Source organism: Chlamydotis macqueenii, chromosome 13 (genome assembly GCF_036417535.1).
Source record: "Chlamydotis macqueenii isolate bChlMac1 chromosome 13, bChlMac1.mat, whole genome shotgun sequence".
Taxonomy (NCBI): Eukaryota; Metazoa; Chordata; class Aves; order Otidiformes; family Otididae; genus Chlamydotis; species Chlamydotis macqueenii.
The window spans coordinates 1,899,350-1,917,792 of record NC_141568.1 but is presented as its reverse complement, the minus strand read 5'-3'; the positions used below and the strand labels follow the sequence as shown (position 1 = coordinate 1,917,792).

General features: G+C 66.0%; 1 protein-coding gene across 3 annotated transcripts in view; it reads left to right on the top strand.

Moving 5' to 3' along the window:
• ZFPM1 (zinc finger protein, FOG family member 1) overlaps window positions 1-17,881 on the top strand; it is a 31,603-nt gene extending 13,722 nt beyond the window's left edge. For 2 of the 3 annotated variants that reach the window (XM_086757820.1, XM_086757818.1), the window contains exons 2-10: window positions 89-220; window positions 1,973-2,062; window positions 10,703-10,836; window positions 12,718-12,820; window positions 13,878-14,090; window positions 14,200-14,424; window positions 14,677-14,772; window positions 14,886-15,035; window positions 15,213-17,881. In XM_086757820.1, the coding sequence (XP_086613946.1) occupies window positions 89-220; window positions 1,973-2,062; window positions 10,703-10,836; window positions 12,718-12,820; window positions 13,878-14,090; window positions 14,200-14,424; window positions 14,677-14,772; window positions 14,886-15,035; window positions 15,213-17,398 (3,329 nt within the window). In that variant the 3' untranslated portion in view covers window positions 17,399-17,881. Of the gene's footprint in view, window positions 1-88; window positions 221-1,972; window positions 2,063-10,148; window positions 10,596-10,702; window positions 10,837-12,717; window positions 12,821-13,877; window positions 14,091-14,199; window positions 14,425-14,676; window positions 14,773-14,885; window positions 15,036-15,212 lie in introns of those variants that run through there. The other variant, XM_086757819.1, reaches the window with a different exon arrangement.
• Window positions 17,882-18,443: the final 562 nt, after the last annotated feature.

Genomic DNA, 18,443 nt, shown 5'->3' with positions numbered 1-18,443 from the left:
CATCCTGCGTTTCCCAGGTGGCAAAACCCACTGGGATTTTTGTTCCTCCAGTTCTGCCCCCGTGACCGCCCCCTCTGTGTTTCGGCAGGTTCCCTGGCAGCGATGGAGGAAGGCGACGACGGCCCGGCGGGGGAGAAGAGCCCCTCGGAGAGGGAGGGGGCCGCCTCAGACCACGAGGGCTCTGCCGAACGCGACGCCTCCAGCCCCCCCGGCAGCGAAGGTGAGCCTCGCCGCGACGGCACGGGCTGAGCGCCATGTCCCACCGCCGCGGGGACAGGCCCTGCCGCCGGAGCCACACCCCGGGCACGCTGGCATCTTGGGCGTCATCGCTGGTGGTGATGCATGCTGTTAATTAGCTAACGAAGCGTCCCGCCTGCCCGTCGAGGGGTGGGCTGGTGGGTAGGTGAGACCCCCCCCCACGCTCTCCCTGGGGTGCTCCGTCTCTCCGAGCGCCCTTCTGCCGGCGCAATCTCGGCTTGGCCCAGGGCAGCGGCGTGCCGGGCTGCTGGAAACCGGAGGCGGGTTGCTCGGCGCGATGGCTGCTAATGAGCGCCGTCACCCCGTATCCGTTTCAACGCCTTTCACCCGCCCCGGCGCTGCGCTGCCGGCGGCCACGGAGGGACGTGGGGGTGCAAAGTGACCCCCCCCCCGGCTCAAATTCACCCCGCCTTGGGGTGCAAAGCGACTTCTTGGGGTGTAAAGGATGGGGTTGGGGGGACGGGGCCTTTGCTGGCTGCTTCCTGCCCGCGCCGCCGCCTGCCCGCCGCCGCGCCGTGCCGTGCCGCGCCCCAGAGGCGGCTGCGTTTCAGGGCCGGGCTGAAACAGTCCCCAGATATCCTTTAAGTTCCTTCCTGTGGAGGTGGGGGCAAATCCTAATCAGTTCATGTTTGCAGTGCCCTTCGAGATAACCGCGGCGGGGCAAGGCTGCACCGGCTAATGGAGCCGGCCCGTCCCCGGCAAGCGCCCGCTCCTTCATCCGCCGGCAAACGGGGAGCAAAGCATCCCCCCGCTAAAAACCCACGGGAGCCGAGCCGTGACAGATTGGGAAAAGTCGGGGCGGGGGGGAATCCACACCGGCACCCCGATAGCCGGGGGCAGGGAGGGCTCGCCGGCAAACTTTGCTCGGCAGCGGGGGGAAGCGAGCGGCGCTTATCTGATGGGGAAAGCGGGCTGGGGGCGAGGGAGCCGGGAGCCCGGGCGCGGAGCTGCACCTGGCACTAGCCTGCCTCGATAAAAAGGTGATAGCAGAGATAACACCGAGCAGCAATAACGGCCACTAAAGCTTTCAGCGCGATGGATAAAAATCGATATGCCAGGCACTTTGATTTATAGCCAAAAATAATAGGACTTTTATACCCGGTGATTGATTTATTTGATGTTAATCGTTCCGCTTATCACCTGTATTAATAATCTCCGATGCCGGTGACGTCACCCCTGGGTGTTCGCTCTGGTGCCGATCGATTGGACTCCGTGCTGGTTATCCGCCCGGGACGCCAAGGCAAACATGTACTTTGGGCGCTAATCTTCCACACTGTCATATGCAGATAGGGCTTATCAGCTGCATCTCCCGCAGCGGTTAATGGAGAAAATAATTGTTATCAAGTTGCTATGAATACGCTACAAATAGAGCCGTGACGGGAGCGGGGCCCGGCCGGGTGACGTGGGGCCGGCCGTGGGATGGGAGGGACGCGGGGTGAGGGGTTTTGGGGGTAGCTGGGGAAATCCGCCCCCCCCACCCAGGGAGGATGCGCGGGTGGGCTTGGCTGTCCTTGTGGGTCGTCCCGTGGGGCGCAGGGGACCCCGCGGCTGGGCAGCGGGGGGGTTGGGTGTGGGGATTTTGAGGGGAACAACCCCCCTTAAACAAAGTGCACATCCTCGAGGGTGAGCCCACACCCGGTGCGGTGGTCCCAACCCCCGTGGGATGCCACCTGTGAAATTCCATGTGTGACCTCCTTTTCCTCTCCTGCTCCAGAGTCCAGGGACGCCCCGGAGAGCCCGAAGGAGCCGGAAAAGCCCGATCCCGGAGAAAACCCACAGGAAACGGACGCCTGGAATGGCCCAGGTGAGTCCTCGGCGTGCAGCCCATCATCCTGACCTCCTGGCTGTACCGCGCGGTGGGAGCAACCGGAGCGGCCCCCTGGTATTCACGACCTCTTGCCAAGACCAGTACAAGGAGGACAGGGAGCACTGGGCAGGCCGTAAATTCCAGCACTTCTGCTGGGAGAGATGGTTGTGGTCACTCGCGTCCCCTGGGCCACCGCTGAGACCGCAAAAAATGACGCGGGCGCGGTGGGGATGCCGGCACCGCGCTGCCCAGCACAGGGAGGGTTTGGACCTCGTCCTGCGTCACCCCGCGCTCGCGAGGGCACTTGGCGAAACCTCCTGGCGACCACGAGAGCGACGCTGGGGCGGTTTCGCGATGGTTATCAAAACCCCAAGGAGCGAATACAGCCGTCTATCTCCCTCTCGGCATCTCCGCGCCGGGGCCACCGGCGCGCTGGCAGCCCGGCGAGGCCCGGCGTGTGCCGTGTGGGCACCCCGCGCCCTATCGCCCCGCTATCTCCAAACCGACCCGCCGCTGGGGTGAAATTCGGGCTTCTCCTCGTAGATTGGGTTTGCGGGCGCGTGTCTGCTGGGGATGGTGCCCGGTGGGTGGATGGGGACAGGAGTGGGGGGAGCTGACACCCCCAAGGGTGGATGCGCCGCGTTTCGGGTCCCGTTTGTGCTGCCAGCCCCTGCCCACACCCCACTCCTCCCAGGGGAGCTCCCGGTGGGGCGATGCCGGTGGAATTTCGGAGCAGCGTGTGATGGGAAGGGGTGGCCCTGACGCAGGACAGCGATCGCCCGTGGGTAATGGGCGCGATGGCGGGGTCCTGGTGCGTCCCCAGGGCCACCAGCCTCCCGCGTGGGCCGGGCGATGGAGAAATCCTGGGAAACGCCGGCTGCCAACGCACGTGCTCCTGCAGCTGCCCAAATCCTCACGGTCCCGACGAGGAGCCGTGGCCCCGCTCCCTCTTTCCGCCCCATCCGAGGGGAAGCGCTCGCCGGTCCCGCTGATATCCCGGCCCTTCCTGCGTGCCGGGCAGGAAGGAGCTGCGAGGCCACCCCCGGCTCCTCTTTATCTGCTCCCCGGCCCTTTGCCCTCGGCATCGCCGGGCTCCCCGCTCCTGCGCTGGCATCCCGGGAGGGGACCGCGGTGCCAAACCCACGGGTGTCCCCACATCCCGGGGGTCGTGGCGCCGCGTGACCCCCGTATCCCAGCGGAACGGGCGGCTGCGGACCATGAAGCCTCATCTCCGGCCGTGCCTCCCCTTCCCCCCTTCCCTCACGGGTTATTTGCATTCTTTATGTAAAAGAGATTTTATTATCGCCTTCTCCCAGCCCATCTCTATTCTGGTAATTGGAGTGGTATTAATTTCTGTGTGGCTGGGAGTTGATGGCGGTCCGGCGATGCTGCAGCGATAGGGTGTTCCTTTCGCACCAACCGCCGCGATAGCCCGTCTATCAGGCGCTCTGCAGGCTCTGCACTTATCAGGGATGGAGCTGGCGAAAAGGGAAACTCTGAGCAGCCTGAATTTTCTTTTTTATCTGGCAGGATCCGCCGTATGTCAGCAATGGCAGCCGCGAAGATGCGGCGAGGCCGGGGAGGGGCGAGCGGGGCGTTCCGGGCGCCTTTGTTCGTGTCCTGCGGGGTCTTGCTTCCTTTTTGGGGGGCTGTGGGGTAACCCTCCGCCGTTTGGGTCTCCAAAACCGCTGCGCAGGAGGCTCGGCAGCGTGGGGACGCGGCGTGCCGGGACTCTGCCGTGGGTCTCCTTGGCCCCGTGCGCCGGCGAGGGAGAAGGGAGTGTTTTGGTTTTATCTTTGAAATGACCTTGTTCGGCGGAGGGGGCGGCCGCTCGCCCGGCTGGGACGCCAGTCCCTGGGAGCTGCAGGCTGTGATCCTTGGCTTGGGAGCCTTTTCGGATGTGCCGCCGCTTTGGCCGGGGTGCTGGGACACCCCGATTCGGGTCTGCTTCCCGACGGGATCCCGGGATGGAGCGTGGCCATGCTTCGTGCCAGCGGCTTCATCCTCTAGTGGGGCTGGAGAGGGGATGTGCATCCTCCCCAGATTCCCCCAAACCACCCCAAAATTTCCCCAAACGCTTCCCCGTTCCCCTGCCTTGCAGCTCTTGGCCGTGCCCCAGGTTTCCACCTTTCCCACTCATTTTTGTTTGCTCCGGAGCAGGGTCGGTAGCAGAGACTTTCAGGAGCACCCACAGCCTCCGGCTCCCCTCCCACCCAGCCAACCTCCCCAACTCCAGCCAGGTTTCCCAGAGGGAGAAGGTGAAAAACACCAACAAATTTCAGAAACGTGATGTTGGGACAGGGGAACGGAGGAGAGCAGAGCCCTGCTGAGGGGCAGGCTGCTCAACCGCATTATGAGACACTGGAGAATCCCCACCGGGAGCTTCTGGGAAGCCCGGCTGGCGCTTGCCTTTCTGCTGGCTGGGGTGAAACGTTTTGGTTTTGTCCCTGTGGGGACACCAACGGGCCGATGGGGAAGGGATGGAGCAGCCAGGGCCAAACCCGGGGTGACTTTTGCCCTGGCGCCCCCGGCCGTGTCCCACCGTCCTCCCTCTGCTCGCTCCCGGGGGGGGGGGGTTCCTCACCCCCTTTTCTCCACCAGCTTCACTATTTGGGTCCCCACCAACATTTCCACCTTGCTGAGCCCCCCCAGACCCCCGCTGCGGGCTTGTCCCGGGTTTATTTAATTGCTGCTGGGTGGTAACGATGGCTCCGAGTTAATTATGGCGCGTGGCTCCGGGTCCACCTCTCCCAGGACCAGGAACCCATCCTCGCCGCCAGTCCCGTGTGCGGCGTGTCGGGATGGGACAGCGCAACTCGTTATATTTTTGGCGTCTCTAATTAAAACTGCAAGCTTTTTTTTTTTTTTTTTAAAAATTTTTTTTTTTCCCCCTCCCTGCCTCCCCCTTCCCCTTCGCCTCCCGCTCGCCTTCGGTTGTGTTTATCTGCGCCGCGACTCCTGCCTGAATAATCTCCGGCCGCCCGGAGTTTGTCTGCAAACCTCAAGGTTTATTATCGGGGCGAGCAGGGCACGGCGAGGAGGGACGGCTCGTCCGGATGGCCGGCAGCGCGCCTCATCTCCCCCCCCCCCCCCGCCATCGCTCCCCCTTCCCCTCCGCCCTGGTATGTGTGGGTGGGAAAAATTATTCCAGCTATTTCTTTTTATCGCCGGGAGCCGGGCTGAGCGGCAGATAGCTGTGTTTGCGTTAGATTGCTGGGGGATGGGGAAAAGTTGGGGTTTGGGGTGGTAGTCTCCCCAAGTTGGGGGGGTTCCCTGGGGTCCTGAACCCCCCGCTGCCTGGCTTTTGGCATCAGGCTGGGGATGGTCCCAGCAGGGGTGGTGGGACCTGTCCTGGGTTGGGGGACATCCAAGGGGACCCTGGTCCTGCTGGGGTCCGTGCCTGTAGGTCCCTGCCCTCGGTTCAGCCGCTGTCTGGGGACACTGACGGGGTGCAGGGGTGCTCAGACCAGTTTGGGGACACTGCTGGGGTGCAAGGGAGGCTCAGGATGGTTTGGGGACGCTGACGGGGTGGCGGGATGCTCAGAGCGGTTTGGGGATATTACTGAGGACTTGGAGGGATGCTCAGACCAGTTTAGGGATGCTGCTGGGGTGGAAGGGATGCTCAGACCAGTTTGGGGACACTCTGGGGTGGAAGGGATGCTCAGACCAGTTTGGGGACACTGCTGGAGTGGAGGGACACCCCTGCATGGGGGGCTATTGAGATGTGCAGGCACCATCCCCGCTCTCTGTCCCCATCTTCCGCTCCGTTTTCCCTTGGGAAGGAGAAAAACATCTTGCGTTCCTTGGGGTGGGAGCCCTGAGGGCGAGGCTGCCTGGCTCACGGTGACTGACAGCTGTCAATCACTGCCCTGGGATGGCTCTCTGGACCGGGGGGGGTTTTGGGCTCAGCGCTCCCACTCCTCTCCTCCATCTGGGTGCTGCCCCCCCGGGGGTCCTCCCTCCCCACCGCAGGTCCCCTTGCCTTTTCCGGAGGGGATATCTGCCCTCTGCATTGGCTCCGGGCCCCTTCGCTCCCCTTCCTCTCCCCCCAGCTCAGCTTCCTGCCCCCCCAGTGCACCCCTGCCCACTGCCTGGCACCAGCCTGGGCAGAGCTGGGGGGGTCCCAGCAGCCCCACAAGCGGGGACGGGGGGCACAGGGGTCCAGCCACCCCTGGCAGCCCCAGGGGAACTGGGAACTTTTCCTCCTTCCCATCCTCCCTGAGCGCTTTGTGATGTGATTCCCGGTGTTTATTCCTCTCTCCCCGGGCACAGCTCCCGTTTATTTCCCAGCATGGGGACCCCCATGGGATGGGGACCCCCCCCGGGGACGGGGACAGGGCCACATCCCAGCAGGACGCAGCAACACCCCGAACGCAAACGTCCCGGGCGGGCTTATCGGGACGCATCCTGCTCGGGCAGGGCACCCCGGCTTACGTGGGGCGTAAGGGGAAGGGCGATCCCCGGGCGCCGCGTGGCACGGCCGGTGCCCGCCCTGCTGCCCGTGCCTGCCAGCTGTGCGCCACAGCTGGCGAGCGGGGTGCCCGGCCCTTTTGGGGGTGCAGCACCCCTCCCTCCGCTTGCCATCGCCCCGGGTGCCGGGAGGTCACAGCTCCTCCATTAACCAGGGGCAGGGTTCAGCCCGATAAAGATTTGCTTTTGTACTCTGTCAAAACGTAAAAAAAAAAAAAAAAATCAATAAATTGCCAGCGATGGGCAGGAGCGATAAAGGCAGGAACCTCCCCTCAGCTCCCACCCTAAAACTGGGAAGGGGGACAAAGCCAGTGGCAGCCCCGCTCTCCCCCGACCGTCCCGCCTTGGTCCACGGCAACTCGGCCTGAGCAACCCCAAGCTGCGCCCAAGCAGGCGCAGCCCAGCAAGGCTTGAGTTTAAACCCTCCTGGCTCCTTTGTCGTCCCCGAGGCTGCCCTGATTACTCGAGCACCCGGGATGGCAAAGCCGGGATAATCTCCTTAGCCCCTTTGGAGAGATTTCCCTTTGTGAGCAGAGGTGAAGAGTGGAGATGCTGCGTGTTCGCAGCTTAAGACTCTTCCCAATCGGCTCCCTCCATCTTATCGGAGCGGTGCCATCACATCATTTCGCTAGTTGAGTTGTCAGGATTTATTCCTTCCGCCCGCGCGCTCGCCGCTTCTGAAAACAGCAGCTGGGGCGCGCGACGGGGCCAGGCCGGGGCCTTCTCCGGCTCAGCTTTCCCCGGACGGGAGCGGGAGAGCCGCGGGAGGTTAGGTACCGACGGATGGATGGATCCATGGATCCCTCCCCTCACCGGTTCCCACACCACGGGGACATCCCGCGTGTGCTGGGATGGGAGCAGGGACCGCCAGTTCATCCCCGTTCCCCCAGACTCCGTCACCAGGGCTGATTTGGGGGCCGTACCCAGCGTTGTGACCCCGGACCGGGCGCAAAGCGCTGTATTAATAGGAGCGGCGCGCGGCGCGGCCGATGCTGGGACGCGGTCCCATGACGCCCCGATAGCGGTATTTATCCAGATAGTATCCAGGCAGCTGCAAACACTCCGGGACCGCCGAGCCCGGATCCCCGCCGAGGGGCAGAGCCGGTTCCTTCCGATTTGGTTAAAGTCGCGCGGATGCGGTCTGGGCAAGGGGACGCGGGAGCCGCTCGGGATGGGACCGGTGAAGGATCACCCACCGAGGTCTTCCTCGCGCCCCGGTCCCGCGTTTGCCCCGCGCCGCGGGAAGACGCAGCCGTGTTGCGGGGTGATGCCCTCGCCTGCCCACCCGGGACCCCCAGCCGCGCCTTCTCGGCCATCGATCGCCCGCGGCGCGATGACAGGATTAATCTTTGCTCTCTGGCACAGCTCAGCCTATTTCTTTGAAATCTCTCGATGGGGAGATAAGCCGAGGCGAACGCTGGGCCGGTGGGCGCTGTGGGTGCCGGGGGGCAGGGAGCAGCCCCGGCACCCCATATTTCGGCAGCGGGCGGAGCGCCGGGGGCCGTGCCGCGCCGAGCAGGTGCGCCCGCCTCACCGGGGGGGGGCTTTTTTTCCCCCCTCGTTCTTTCATTTCCGCCACTTTTCTTCGCCACCCGAAGCAAACAGCTGGGTCCCTGCCCAATTTGGTTAATGATCTGGGAGATAAAGCTGCAGCGATAACGGCGGGGCACTGCCTGGCCCGGGACCGATGGCCAGATGAGATAGCCGGGGTGGTGTTCACCTGCCGGGGGGGGATCCCGCAGGGAGGGGACCCTCGCCCGCGAACTTTGCTCCTCGCCGCTCAGGGGGATCACCGGGGGGCACCCCACGGGCTGGTGCTGTATCTTGCCACCCTCCCTGTGTTGTAGGCAGGGCGATGTGGCCGAATTTGGGGATGGGGGTCCCCAGCGTGGGGACGTCGCTTGCTCCTCGCCAGCTTTGGGCAAAGTTGCGGAAGCGCGGACAGCGTGAACGCGCGGCGCCTCCCAGGCCGCCCCATCCCCACTCGGTGTCGTTCTCCCCGTGCCAGGGGAGAAGCGTAGCAATGCCGCGTGGTTAATTTTCAATTATCTTTTAAATCATCTTTTTCCTCATCTTTTTCTTTTTTTTTTTTTTCTTGCTGTATCCACGTGGGCACAGCCGGGTGGCGGCTCCAGGAGCATCCGTGGCCGGGCGCGGCGACACCGCTCTCCGGGGTTCACCACCACCCCGTTTTCGGGGTGACGCTGGCAGATGGGCCACCGGGCGCTGGCGGGGCACGGGGCCGGCTCCGACAACCCTATTTTTGTCCCCCTGTCTGGAACGGTTTTCTCTTTATCAGCGCCTGCGTGTTTTCTCTGCTGGGGATTGATACACAGAAGATGAAGTGCTCTGACATGGGAAGTGTCAGGCGAACGCTCTTATCTCGGAGACATGGTCTCCTGACCCAAACGCCGCTGATTACCAGTGAGACGGGGGGAAGGGGGGGCAAAAAGCAGGGGGGCACGGAGCGGGGGAGGTGGCGGTTGGGCTGCATTCCCCAAAAGAGCCCGAGGGGAGCCACCAGCGTTGGGGCTCTCCTGGGGATTTGGGGGTTTGTGGTCCCCACCCCAGAGCTGGAGGAGGTGAGGGACCTGGGGATGCTGGGCTCGTGATGGAGGGGCTGGTGGGAGCCCGGCACCCCGACAGCGCGTCAGGACCCAGCCGGGAGCCGGGCGTTGCAAACGTGTAGCAACATGCAGACCCAAGGCCTCACTGATGGCCGCATCCTGCTCGGCAGCTCTGCTCCCTTGCCTGTCCCTGCCAGGTTCTTCACGGGGTGAGGGGCTGCTGCTGCCCCTCCTTGGCGTTGGTTCGTGCCAGGGAATAAATCCCATCGGCTGCTTGAAGGCCGCAGCTTTCTGCCCTCCTCCTCATCCCTATCCCGAGGTGGGCCGGTGGGGACACGGGCCCGGGGACGCAGGACGGGCAGAGCCAGCACCGTGCTTGCTCCCAAAACCGCTTCACTGGGGATGAAATCCCCACTAGAAACGGAGCCGGGATCCCCGCGTCTCTCCGTCCACCGGCACCTGCTGGAGGCTGCGGCAGGGGGATGGAGGGTCCCTGAGCGCAAGGACCAGCCCGGTGACCCCCAAAGACCTCGGGGACCTTCGACGCCTTCGCAGGCCTCATCTCCAGCCCACCTCCCACGGTGGGTTTTGCCAAGGGGCACCGGCTGCTCCCCTGGGACGCGCTTGGAGCTGCGTCCCCGGCAGCGCAGGGCTTCCTTGGTGGATGGAGGGGACCCGCGGGTGACAGCAGGACCTGGGCCATCGTGGGTGCCGCCGACCCGCGCTCCCCACCCAGCGCTTCCAGTCGCTCACCTTAACTCACCCCAGCGCCGGGAGGATCCAGATGTCAGCCCGGCTAATAAACACATCAGATTTCAATCTCCGCAGCCGTGGGATCGCTTTATCCTCGCCGCGCTTCCAGCGCTGAAAGCAATTTTGCCTTCCAACGAGCGCAGGCTCCTCCCCGCCCATGGGACCCCAGCACCGGCTGCGTCTGCCCTCGAAGGACGGGGCTCCAGGCACGTGGCTTTAGGGGGGCTCTTTCCCAGGGAGGGGACCCTGCCGCTGTCCTGGAGCACCCCGGGGTGCTGGGAGCCCTCCCAGACACAACCGGGTGCCCTGGGCACCCCTGCTGTGCCGGTTGCCCCGTGTTCGGCTCCATCAAGGAGCATTTTGGTTTTTGGGGTGCAGCATCCAGCCCCTCCTCGCCACGTGGCGAGGGGCAGCCAGCGCCCATCCGTCTGCGTATTGGTGACCTGCCACCTTATCTGCGCTGGGAAAGACAGAGGCACGGTTAAAACATTTTAGAGCAGCCTTCATAGCGTATTAACTCGTTATCTAGCCCATTAAACCCGGGGCTTATCCGATAATCAAAGCCATTAAGGCCTGTAGCTGCTGCGATTTTGGGTGCCGGGACGGGAAATGCTCCTTCCGCTCCACCGTGCTGCGCCCGGACCCCCCTGCACCGTGCCCGGACCCCCCACAGCAAGCGGCCGCATCCCACCCACCCGCCGCGGACATGCAGCTCCGGGGCGCCCACCAGCAGCTTTTGGGTCCGAGTGGGTGCCCACGTCCCCCCGGGGACATGGGGCTGCACGGGCCGGGGGGGGGTCCAGCTTTGGGGGGCATCACACTGATGCTTGTGCCCGTCTCCCCGCAGATGAGCTGGATCTGGCCGTGCAGGACGGCGAGAGGAGGGTGCGGACCCGCAGGAGCCTCCCCGAGGGTTTCTCCTGGGGACCCTTCCAGGGCAGCATCCACAGCCAGCCGGTGTCGCCGGGACGCAGCGAGACGGTAAGGAGAGCGCCGCCGCGGGCTGCTGGGGATGGCGGCGGGGAAAGTCCCGAGGGAACGAGTTGTTTGAGGAGAAGAGTTGGTTTGGGGGGGATTTTCCCTGCCTGAGGTGCTGACCCCCCAGGAATCGCCCGGTTTGGGTGCCTGGGAGGTTTCCCTGACGGAACGCTGGCCGTCCCCTTCCATCTCCTCCCGCACATGGCTGCAGGCGAAGTGGGCCGCTCGGTGGCACGTGTGTCTTGGCAGAGGAGATGGGATCTGGGTTTCCCACCCAAATTTGCTCCCAGGGGGCTCCGGACACAGCCGCATCCTTCCCCCAGCATCCCCTGGAGCCGCACGCGGGCAGCGCCAGCCCAGGCTCTTCAAGGCCGGAGGATCTCGCCCAGGCTCCATCCCCACCTCCTCCTACTCCTCCTCGCTCTTTTTTCTTTTTTTTTTTTTTTTCTTTTTTTTTCTTAGCTCAGGCCCGTTTATCTTTGCTGAATTAAATCCTTGATTAACCCTTATCTGCCCAGTTTGGCTCCCTATCTCCCGGTTGGCGCCGTGTGTCCAGACACCCGGTACAGGATGATTGATTTCTTAAAGATATGCGCGGCTTTTTTCTGATACTTCATTTATTGTCTAAATATTTTTGCTCCCATTTCAGCAGCTCCCTTATCGAGCCCGGCTGATGATTCCCAGCCCCGCTCTCCTCTCTCCCTATCTCTGCTCAGGGAAGCGAGGAAGGAATCGCAGCCCCGTCCCTGATACGGGCTGTCGCCCTCGGGTCCCTTCGTCTTCCTTGCTGGCGGCGGGGCGGGGCGGGGCGGGGTGGGGGGTGCAGGGGGTCTCCCCCAAATCCTGCCTGGTGCTGCTCTTCATCTCTGTGCGGGAGATTTATCCCATCCTGGGGTTTTAGTGGGGATACTGGGTAGCTTGAACGCCTCTGTGGTGTGGAGCATCGCGCGTGCCCATGGCTGCACTGATGGAGGAGGAGGAGGAGGAGCAGGAGGAGGAAGATGCCTGTCTGCCCCACCAGCTGGTCCCATGGGCCTCCCCCAAAACCAGCTTTGCTCGGGCAAATCCACTGGCAGTGGGACAGAGCCCCATCCCTGCCCCGTGTCCCTCCCAGCCCCGGGACAGCGAGGGCGCGGGGCGGCCCCCGCTAAGGCCGTCCCGGCGGATGCGGAGCAGATAGGGTTTCCGATGGTTATCAGGCCGGTGCGGAGCCCAGACACTGACCCCTTTGTTCCAGGGAGAACAGGGAAGGGCTCACCGCAGGGGCTGGGGCCGCCCAGGGGAGCCGGGGCAGGGGTGCTGAGGGAGCCTTTGGGGTGCTGGGAGTACCCCAGGGTGCTGTGGGGTGCCCGGACAGTGCAGGAGCCTCCCTCCGTTGAGGGGTGCCCATAGATCCCCCCTGTACGCAGAGCAAACCCACAAACGCTCCACAGAGACCCTCCTCTCCCTCCTGGCCGGGGTGCAGGGACGTGGAGGGGCCACCATAGTCCCCGTCCCACATGGGGTGGGGGGTCTCTGAGCCCCCAGCCCCATTCCCACCCGCTCTCCGCAGGGGCAGGCGGGTTCCCGCAGCGGCGTGCACGCGCGTGCGCGCGGGGTTTATCGCGCTGCCGGCGCTCGGCTCCTCGGCGGTGATAAGGCCTCAACCGGCTGCAACTGTCAGGCTGAGTTGGAGGGTTTAGAAATATTGGGACAAATAATTAGATTTCATATCGTTACCGCGGCAGCCATCAGAGGATCAGGCAGATTAATTCCCCCCCCCCCCCGCCTCTCTGCTCGTTAATATTCATTAGAGATGCAGGAAGGCAGATGCGGGTGCGAGCTGACCCCGGCCCGTTTCGGGGAGCGCTGCTCACCCCCCCGCCTTCTCCCTGTCCCCCGCAGAGCCCACCCGTGACGCTGGTGCTGGGGGACGAGAGCTGCTGGCTGTCCCGGCTGCCCCTCGTGCCCGGAGAGCCCGATGCCAACGCCGTCATCTACAGGAAGGGTCGGTACCGGTGCCGTGGCGGTGATGGGGAGGGGGGGCCAGGGAGGGGGCCCAGGCATGGCTGCCCGGGTGCTGGGGTGAGGGCAGGGGTGTGGGTGTGTGCCCCATCCGTCCCAGCACCAGCCGTGCCCCCCAAGTCTGCCCGCCACCTCCGTGGCCCACCGCTGGCCGACCCTGGGGCTTGTCCCCCCGTGCTGGGGGGCGTGAGGAGGGTCCCAGCGTGCAGCGACCCGTGCAAATGTTGGTGCAAGCGTTGCTTGGGTGCAGTTTGGGCAAGGCGCGGTGCAAGCTTCGGCGCGAGGCCCGACGCGAGCGTTGCTGCACGTGTTGGTGTAAGACTCAGCGCGAGCGCTACGGCAGGCGTTGGTGCAAGGGTTGGTGCGAGACTCAGCACAAGCACTGGTGCGAGCGTTACTGCGTGCAGTGGTGTGAGACGGCGTGAGCGTTACTGGAAGTGCTGGTGCAAAACTCTGTGCAGGTGTTGGCACAAGTGTCGGTGCAAGCATTGCTGCACGCACTGGTGTAAGACTGGGTGCAAGGATCCGTGTGAGAGTCCGTGCAAGCATTAGTGCAGGCATTGTCGCAAGCGTTGCTGCACGGCTCAGCACAAGCGTTGCTGCACGCGCTGGTGTAAGACTCGGTGCAAGTGTTGGTGCAAGAATCTGTGCAAGTGTGAGTGCAAGCATTAGTGCAGACATTGGTGCAAGCGTTGCTGCACGACTCAGCACAAGTGTCGCTGCAAGCATTGCTGCATGCACTGGTGTAAGACTCGGTGCAAGCATCGGTGCAAGAGTCCGTGCAAGCCTTACGGCACGCGTTGGTGCAAGCGCTGGTGCGAAAGGCAGCGCGAGGCGAGCTCGGGCGCGGGCAGACACCGCCATCTCCAGGCAAGCTGGGGCTCAGCCGGGCTGGGAGGAAGCACTGGGTGCTGCTGGGGCAGAGGGGACGAGGGCAGAGGGGACTGGGGGGCCCAGAGCCAGGCAGAGAGCAGCGGGACGGGGCTCTGGGGAGGATGGGGGGGACCCGCACTGACCGCTGCCCGCGCCCCCCCCGCCAGACGAAGCCCTGTGGTGCCGGACGACGCGTGCCCTGCGGGAGGACGAGGCCGTGTGCGCCTTCGTGGCGGCCGAGCCGCCGGCCGTCCCCAACCACCACGCGGTGAAAGCGGAGCCCGGGGAGTCGCCGTACCCGGCCGCGCTGCGCTCCGACATCCAGCTGCTGCCGCAGCAGGCCGGCATGGCCGCCATCCTGGCCACCGCCGTGGTCAACAGTGAGTCCCCGGGGACAGAGACGGGGTGGGGGGATGACGCGGTGCCGGGACCGTGCCGGAGGGTCCCCAGCCCCTCGCGCAGGTGATGTACGTCCCTTCCCCTCCACAGAGGACGTGTTCCCCTGCAAGGATTGCGGGATCTGGTACCGGAGCGAGCGCAACCTGCAAGCCCACCTGATGTACTACTGCGCCAGCCGGCAAAGCGCCGGCTCGCCCGCGCTGGAGGAGAAGCCCAAGGAGAGCTACCCCAACGAGCGCGTCTGCCCCTTCCCGCAGTGCAAGAAGAGCTGCCCCAGCGCCAGCTCCCTGGAGATCCACATGCGGAGCCACAGCGGTACGGCACGGCGCGGCGTGGCTCATGCGAGTCCCCGGGAGCCGGTGGGGCCGCAGCACGGTGACCGGTTAGATGAGGTTTCCCATCTTGCCCCAGTTGGGTTACTGGTTTTGGGGCGGCTGGCTTGTAGGTCTTCCCAATCTCAGCGCCGTAACGATGGAGAGGGCGTCCTGCTTCCCGCAGCCGGCACCTGTGGGGTGTCCCCGCCGTCCCCGTCCCCCTTCCCTGACCGTGTCCCCGTCCGTCCCGCAGGAGAGCGGCCGTTCGTCTGCCTCATCTGCCTGTCCGCTTTCACCACGAAAGCCAACTGCGAGCGTCACCTGAAGGTGCACACGGACACCCTGAACGGTGAGTGACCGCTGCCCGGCGGCGACAGCCCCATCCCGTCCCCTCCAGCACACCCAGCTCCCCGTGGGTCTCATCCTGCCCGCTCAGCCCCTCCATGCCACTTTCTCCACCAGGCGTCTGCCACAGCTGCGGCTTCATCTCCACAACGAGGGACATCCTCTACAGCCACCTGGTCACCAACCACATGATCTGCCAGCCGGGCTCCAAGGGAGAGGTCTACTCGCCAGGGCCGGCCCTGCCCGCCGCCAAACCCCTCGCCCCCGGTAGGTACCGCGGGCTGCGGCGGGGACGCGTGCCAGCGTCCCACCTAGAGCCCGGCGTCGCCACGCAGGGCCACGGCCCCAAACGGCTCCAGCCACGGGGAGGGACGGGGTGAGCACCCCTGTGCCGGGGACGTGGGTTGACGCCGGGTGACGCCGGGGCCTCTCTCCCCTCAGCAGGGCTGAGCCAGACGAACAACGCGTCCCTGCGGAAGTGCAGCCTGCCGGCGTTCCTGCCCGAGGGGCTGCCGGCGCTGCCGCAGCACGTGGTGCTGCACGGCCCCCTGCCCGGCCCCGACACCGTGCCCCCCTCGGCGCAGCCCGCCTCGCCCCCCGATGCCAAGGCCGGCAAGCTCTCGCCGCCTGCCCAGCCGCAGAACGGGGAAGGTCCATCATCATCATCCTCCTCGTCTTCCTCCTCCTCGTCCGGCGAGGCCATCCGCATCAAGGAGGAGCCCGGCGGCAGCCCAGTGAGTGAGGCGGAGGCGCCGAAAAGCGGAGGCCCCGGGGAGGGGGGCGGCAGCCCCGACGCCTGCTCCCGGACTTCGTCCCCCCGCAGCCTCCCCTCGGCGAAGGTCAAGTCAGAGCTCGCCAGCCCCACGCCGGGCTCCAGCCCGGTGCCCAGCGAACCGGGGACGGGCGCAGCTGGCGGCACCGTCTTCCTGCCCCAGTACGTCTTCGGCCACGAAGCCGCGGTGGTGCCGCAGGCGTCGGAGATCCTGGCGAAGATGTCGGAGCTGGTGCACAGCCGGCTGAAGCAGGGCCACGGCGGCGCGGTGCCGCCCGCCGTCTACGCCGGCGCGCCGGTGCCCAAGGGTGCCACGTGCTTCGAATGCGAGATCACCTTCAACAACATCAACAACTACTACGTGCACAAACGCCTCTACTGCTCCAGCCGGCACCTCGCCGAAGACAGCCCCCCCGGGACCCGCAAGCTCAAAGCCCCCCCCGGGGCACCCAAGGGTCCCCCGGCCTCGGGGACGCTGCTGTCCCCGCCGGCAGGTGACGGGCAGGGGGACGGGGATGCCGGCCGGGATGCCACGCCGCCGGCCGCCCCGCCGGAGGTGGTGAAAGCGGAGGAGGTGGGTGGCAAAGCGGGGTCCCCCGAGGCGGAGGGGGGGTCAGGGCGGTGCAGCGAGGACAGCCAGAGCCCCAGCAGCTCAGCGGGGGACGAGGGGGACGAGGACCCCAGCAAGACGCTGTGCGAGGCCTGCAACATCCGCTTCAGCCGCCACGAGACCTACGTGGTGCACAAGCGTTTCTACTGCGCCTCCCGCCACGACCCCCCACTCCGCCGCCCCAGCGCCCCCAAAGTCCCCTTCGTACCCCAGCCCCTCCGCACCCGCAAACGCCGCAAGCTCTACGAGATCCACGGGGTCGCTCGCCACCCCGCCGAACCCCCGCCGGCCCCCGACCCGCCGCCAGCCCCCGACCCGCCGGGAGCCGCCCCGTCGCCCCGTTCCAGCCCGGACGCCGACGGTCCCATCGATCTGAGCAAGAAACCGCGGCGGCAGGGCGACCCGGTGCCGGCGCCGCTGCTGCCCTTGGCCGATTACCACGAATGCACCGCTTGCCGCATCAGCTTCAACAGCCTCGACAGCTACCTGGCTCACAAAAAATACCAGTGCCCGGCCACCCCGCTGCAGCCCCGCACCCTCGAGCACCTCCAGAAGATGAAGGGGGCCGTGCCCGCCCCCCTCAAGGGTCGGCGAAGCCCCGGCAGCCCCGGCGAGGAGGACCCCGAAGGCGTGCGGGCCAGGGCGGCCCCGGCCGGCAGCCCCGGCGGCCCCTACCCCAGTGCGTCCGGAGCGGACTCGCTGCAGCGTCACCTCAAGGGTCCCCTGGCACCCCCGGGGGCGAAGGGACCCCTCTCGGCCTGTCCCTACTGTCCCCTCAACGGGGCCGTCAAGGGCGATCTCCTCGAGCACTTCCGTAATGCCCACGGGCTTTTTGTGGCCAAGCCGGCGGTGGCCGGGCAGGGGCTCCCCGATACCCCGGCCCCCGGTGCCAGCAGGACGCCCGAGCCCCCGCTGCCCGCGGCGTCGCCCCCCCACCCGCCCACGCCCCGTCTCCGCCGGGACAGCTTCGACAGCAAGGAGGGACGGGACGGCAGCGGCAGCCCCCGGCCCCCCGCTTCGCCCGGAGCACCCGAGGGACTGCGGGAAGCCAATCGCAAGCCCCCCACGCCCCCCAGCTATACGGACAGGGGGGTGCAGACCCCCCCGGCCAAGGCTGTGCCCGGCCCTGTGCCCAACGGCAACCACAGGTACTGTCGCCTCTGCAACATCAAGTTCAGCAGCCTCTCCACCTTCATCGCCCACAAGAAGTATTACTGCTCCTCCCACGCCGCCGAGCACGTCAAGTAAAGACCCCCACCACGGCCCCCCACCATCACTCGGGGGGGCTCTGGGACCGGGAACCCATGCCCAGCACCCCCATCCCCTGCTTTGCAGGGGTCGGGGTGACGGAGGACCCCCGGGAGGCTCCGTCGGGCCGGCTTCAGCATCCAGAGATCGCTCTGGTATTCCCAAAGTTCCCCCCAGGTTGGGGGTCCCGGGCTGAGGACCCTGCGGGGAGCGGAGGGGAGCACGGTGCTGGTGGGGGAAACCTGAGGCAGGGCGGAAGGTATGTGGCCCTGCCCCGGCCAGGGGGGCTCTGCCCCCCCCAAGCAGACACTACAGGGATGGGGAGGGGGCACGGCGCGGCTGGGTTCGGCCCTGGGCACCCTGAGAGTCGTGCGGGTGCCCCCCGCCGCAGAGCGGACCCCCGCAGGCGGACGGCACCGAAGGTGAGGATAGTGCAGCGTGTGTATACGTGTGTACAGAAATAAACACGTCTGAGAAAGCCGGGCCCGCGGGACGCTGCCAGTGCTTCCCAGTACAGCGTGGGTGGGCAGCGGGGCGTCCCCACTCTCTCCCAGCTTGCCCACCCTGGCTGGCGGGGCTTGCGTATCAGGGACCCAGTGCCCGCTCCCAGTTGTCCCTGCCACGTCCGGCGTAACCCGGTGTCACCCCTGCCTCCAGTTTGTTTCCCAGTCTGGTATCCCCAGCGCTGTGGGACCAGTTGTGCAAGGCTGGGGCTGTCAATGGGGGGGCCAACCCCCTCGCCCCCCCCCCCCCCGCCACGGCTCGGATCCAGCCCGGCCCTGGGTGCCAGCGGCGCAGTCGGGGTCCTGAGCGGCAGCAGCGCGGGGTGGGGGCGGCTTTTGTCCCTGTGAACGGGGCAAGAAGGGGCCTGTGCCAGCAAAATTGGGGGGGGAACAGAGCCCCTCTGCACCACCCCCTCCTCACAGCTTGCTCCCCAGCTCTGTGCCCCATGTGCCAGCCGGGGTGAGGAGGAGGAGGAGGATGAAGGCTCCCTTGGGGAAGCACTTGCGACAGGTTCCCCTCCTTGCACCCTCTTGCGCCACCG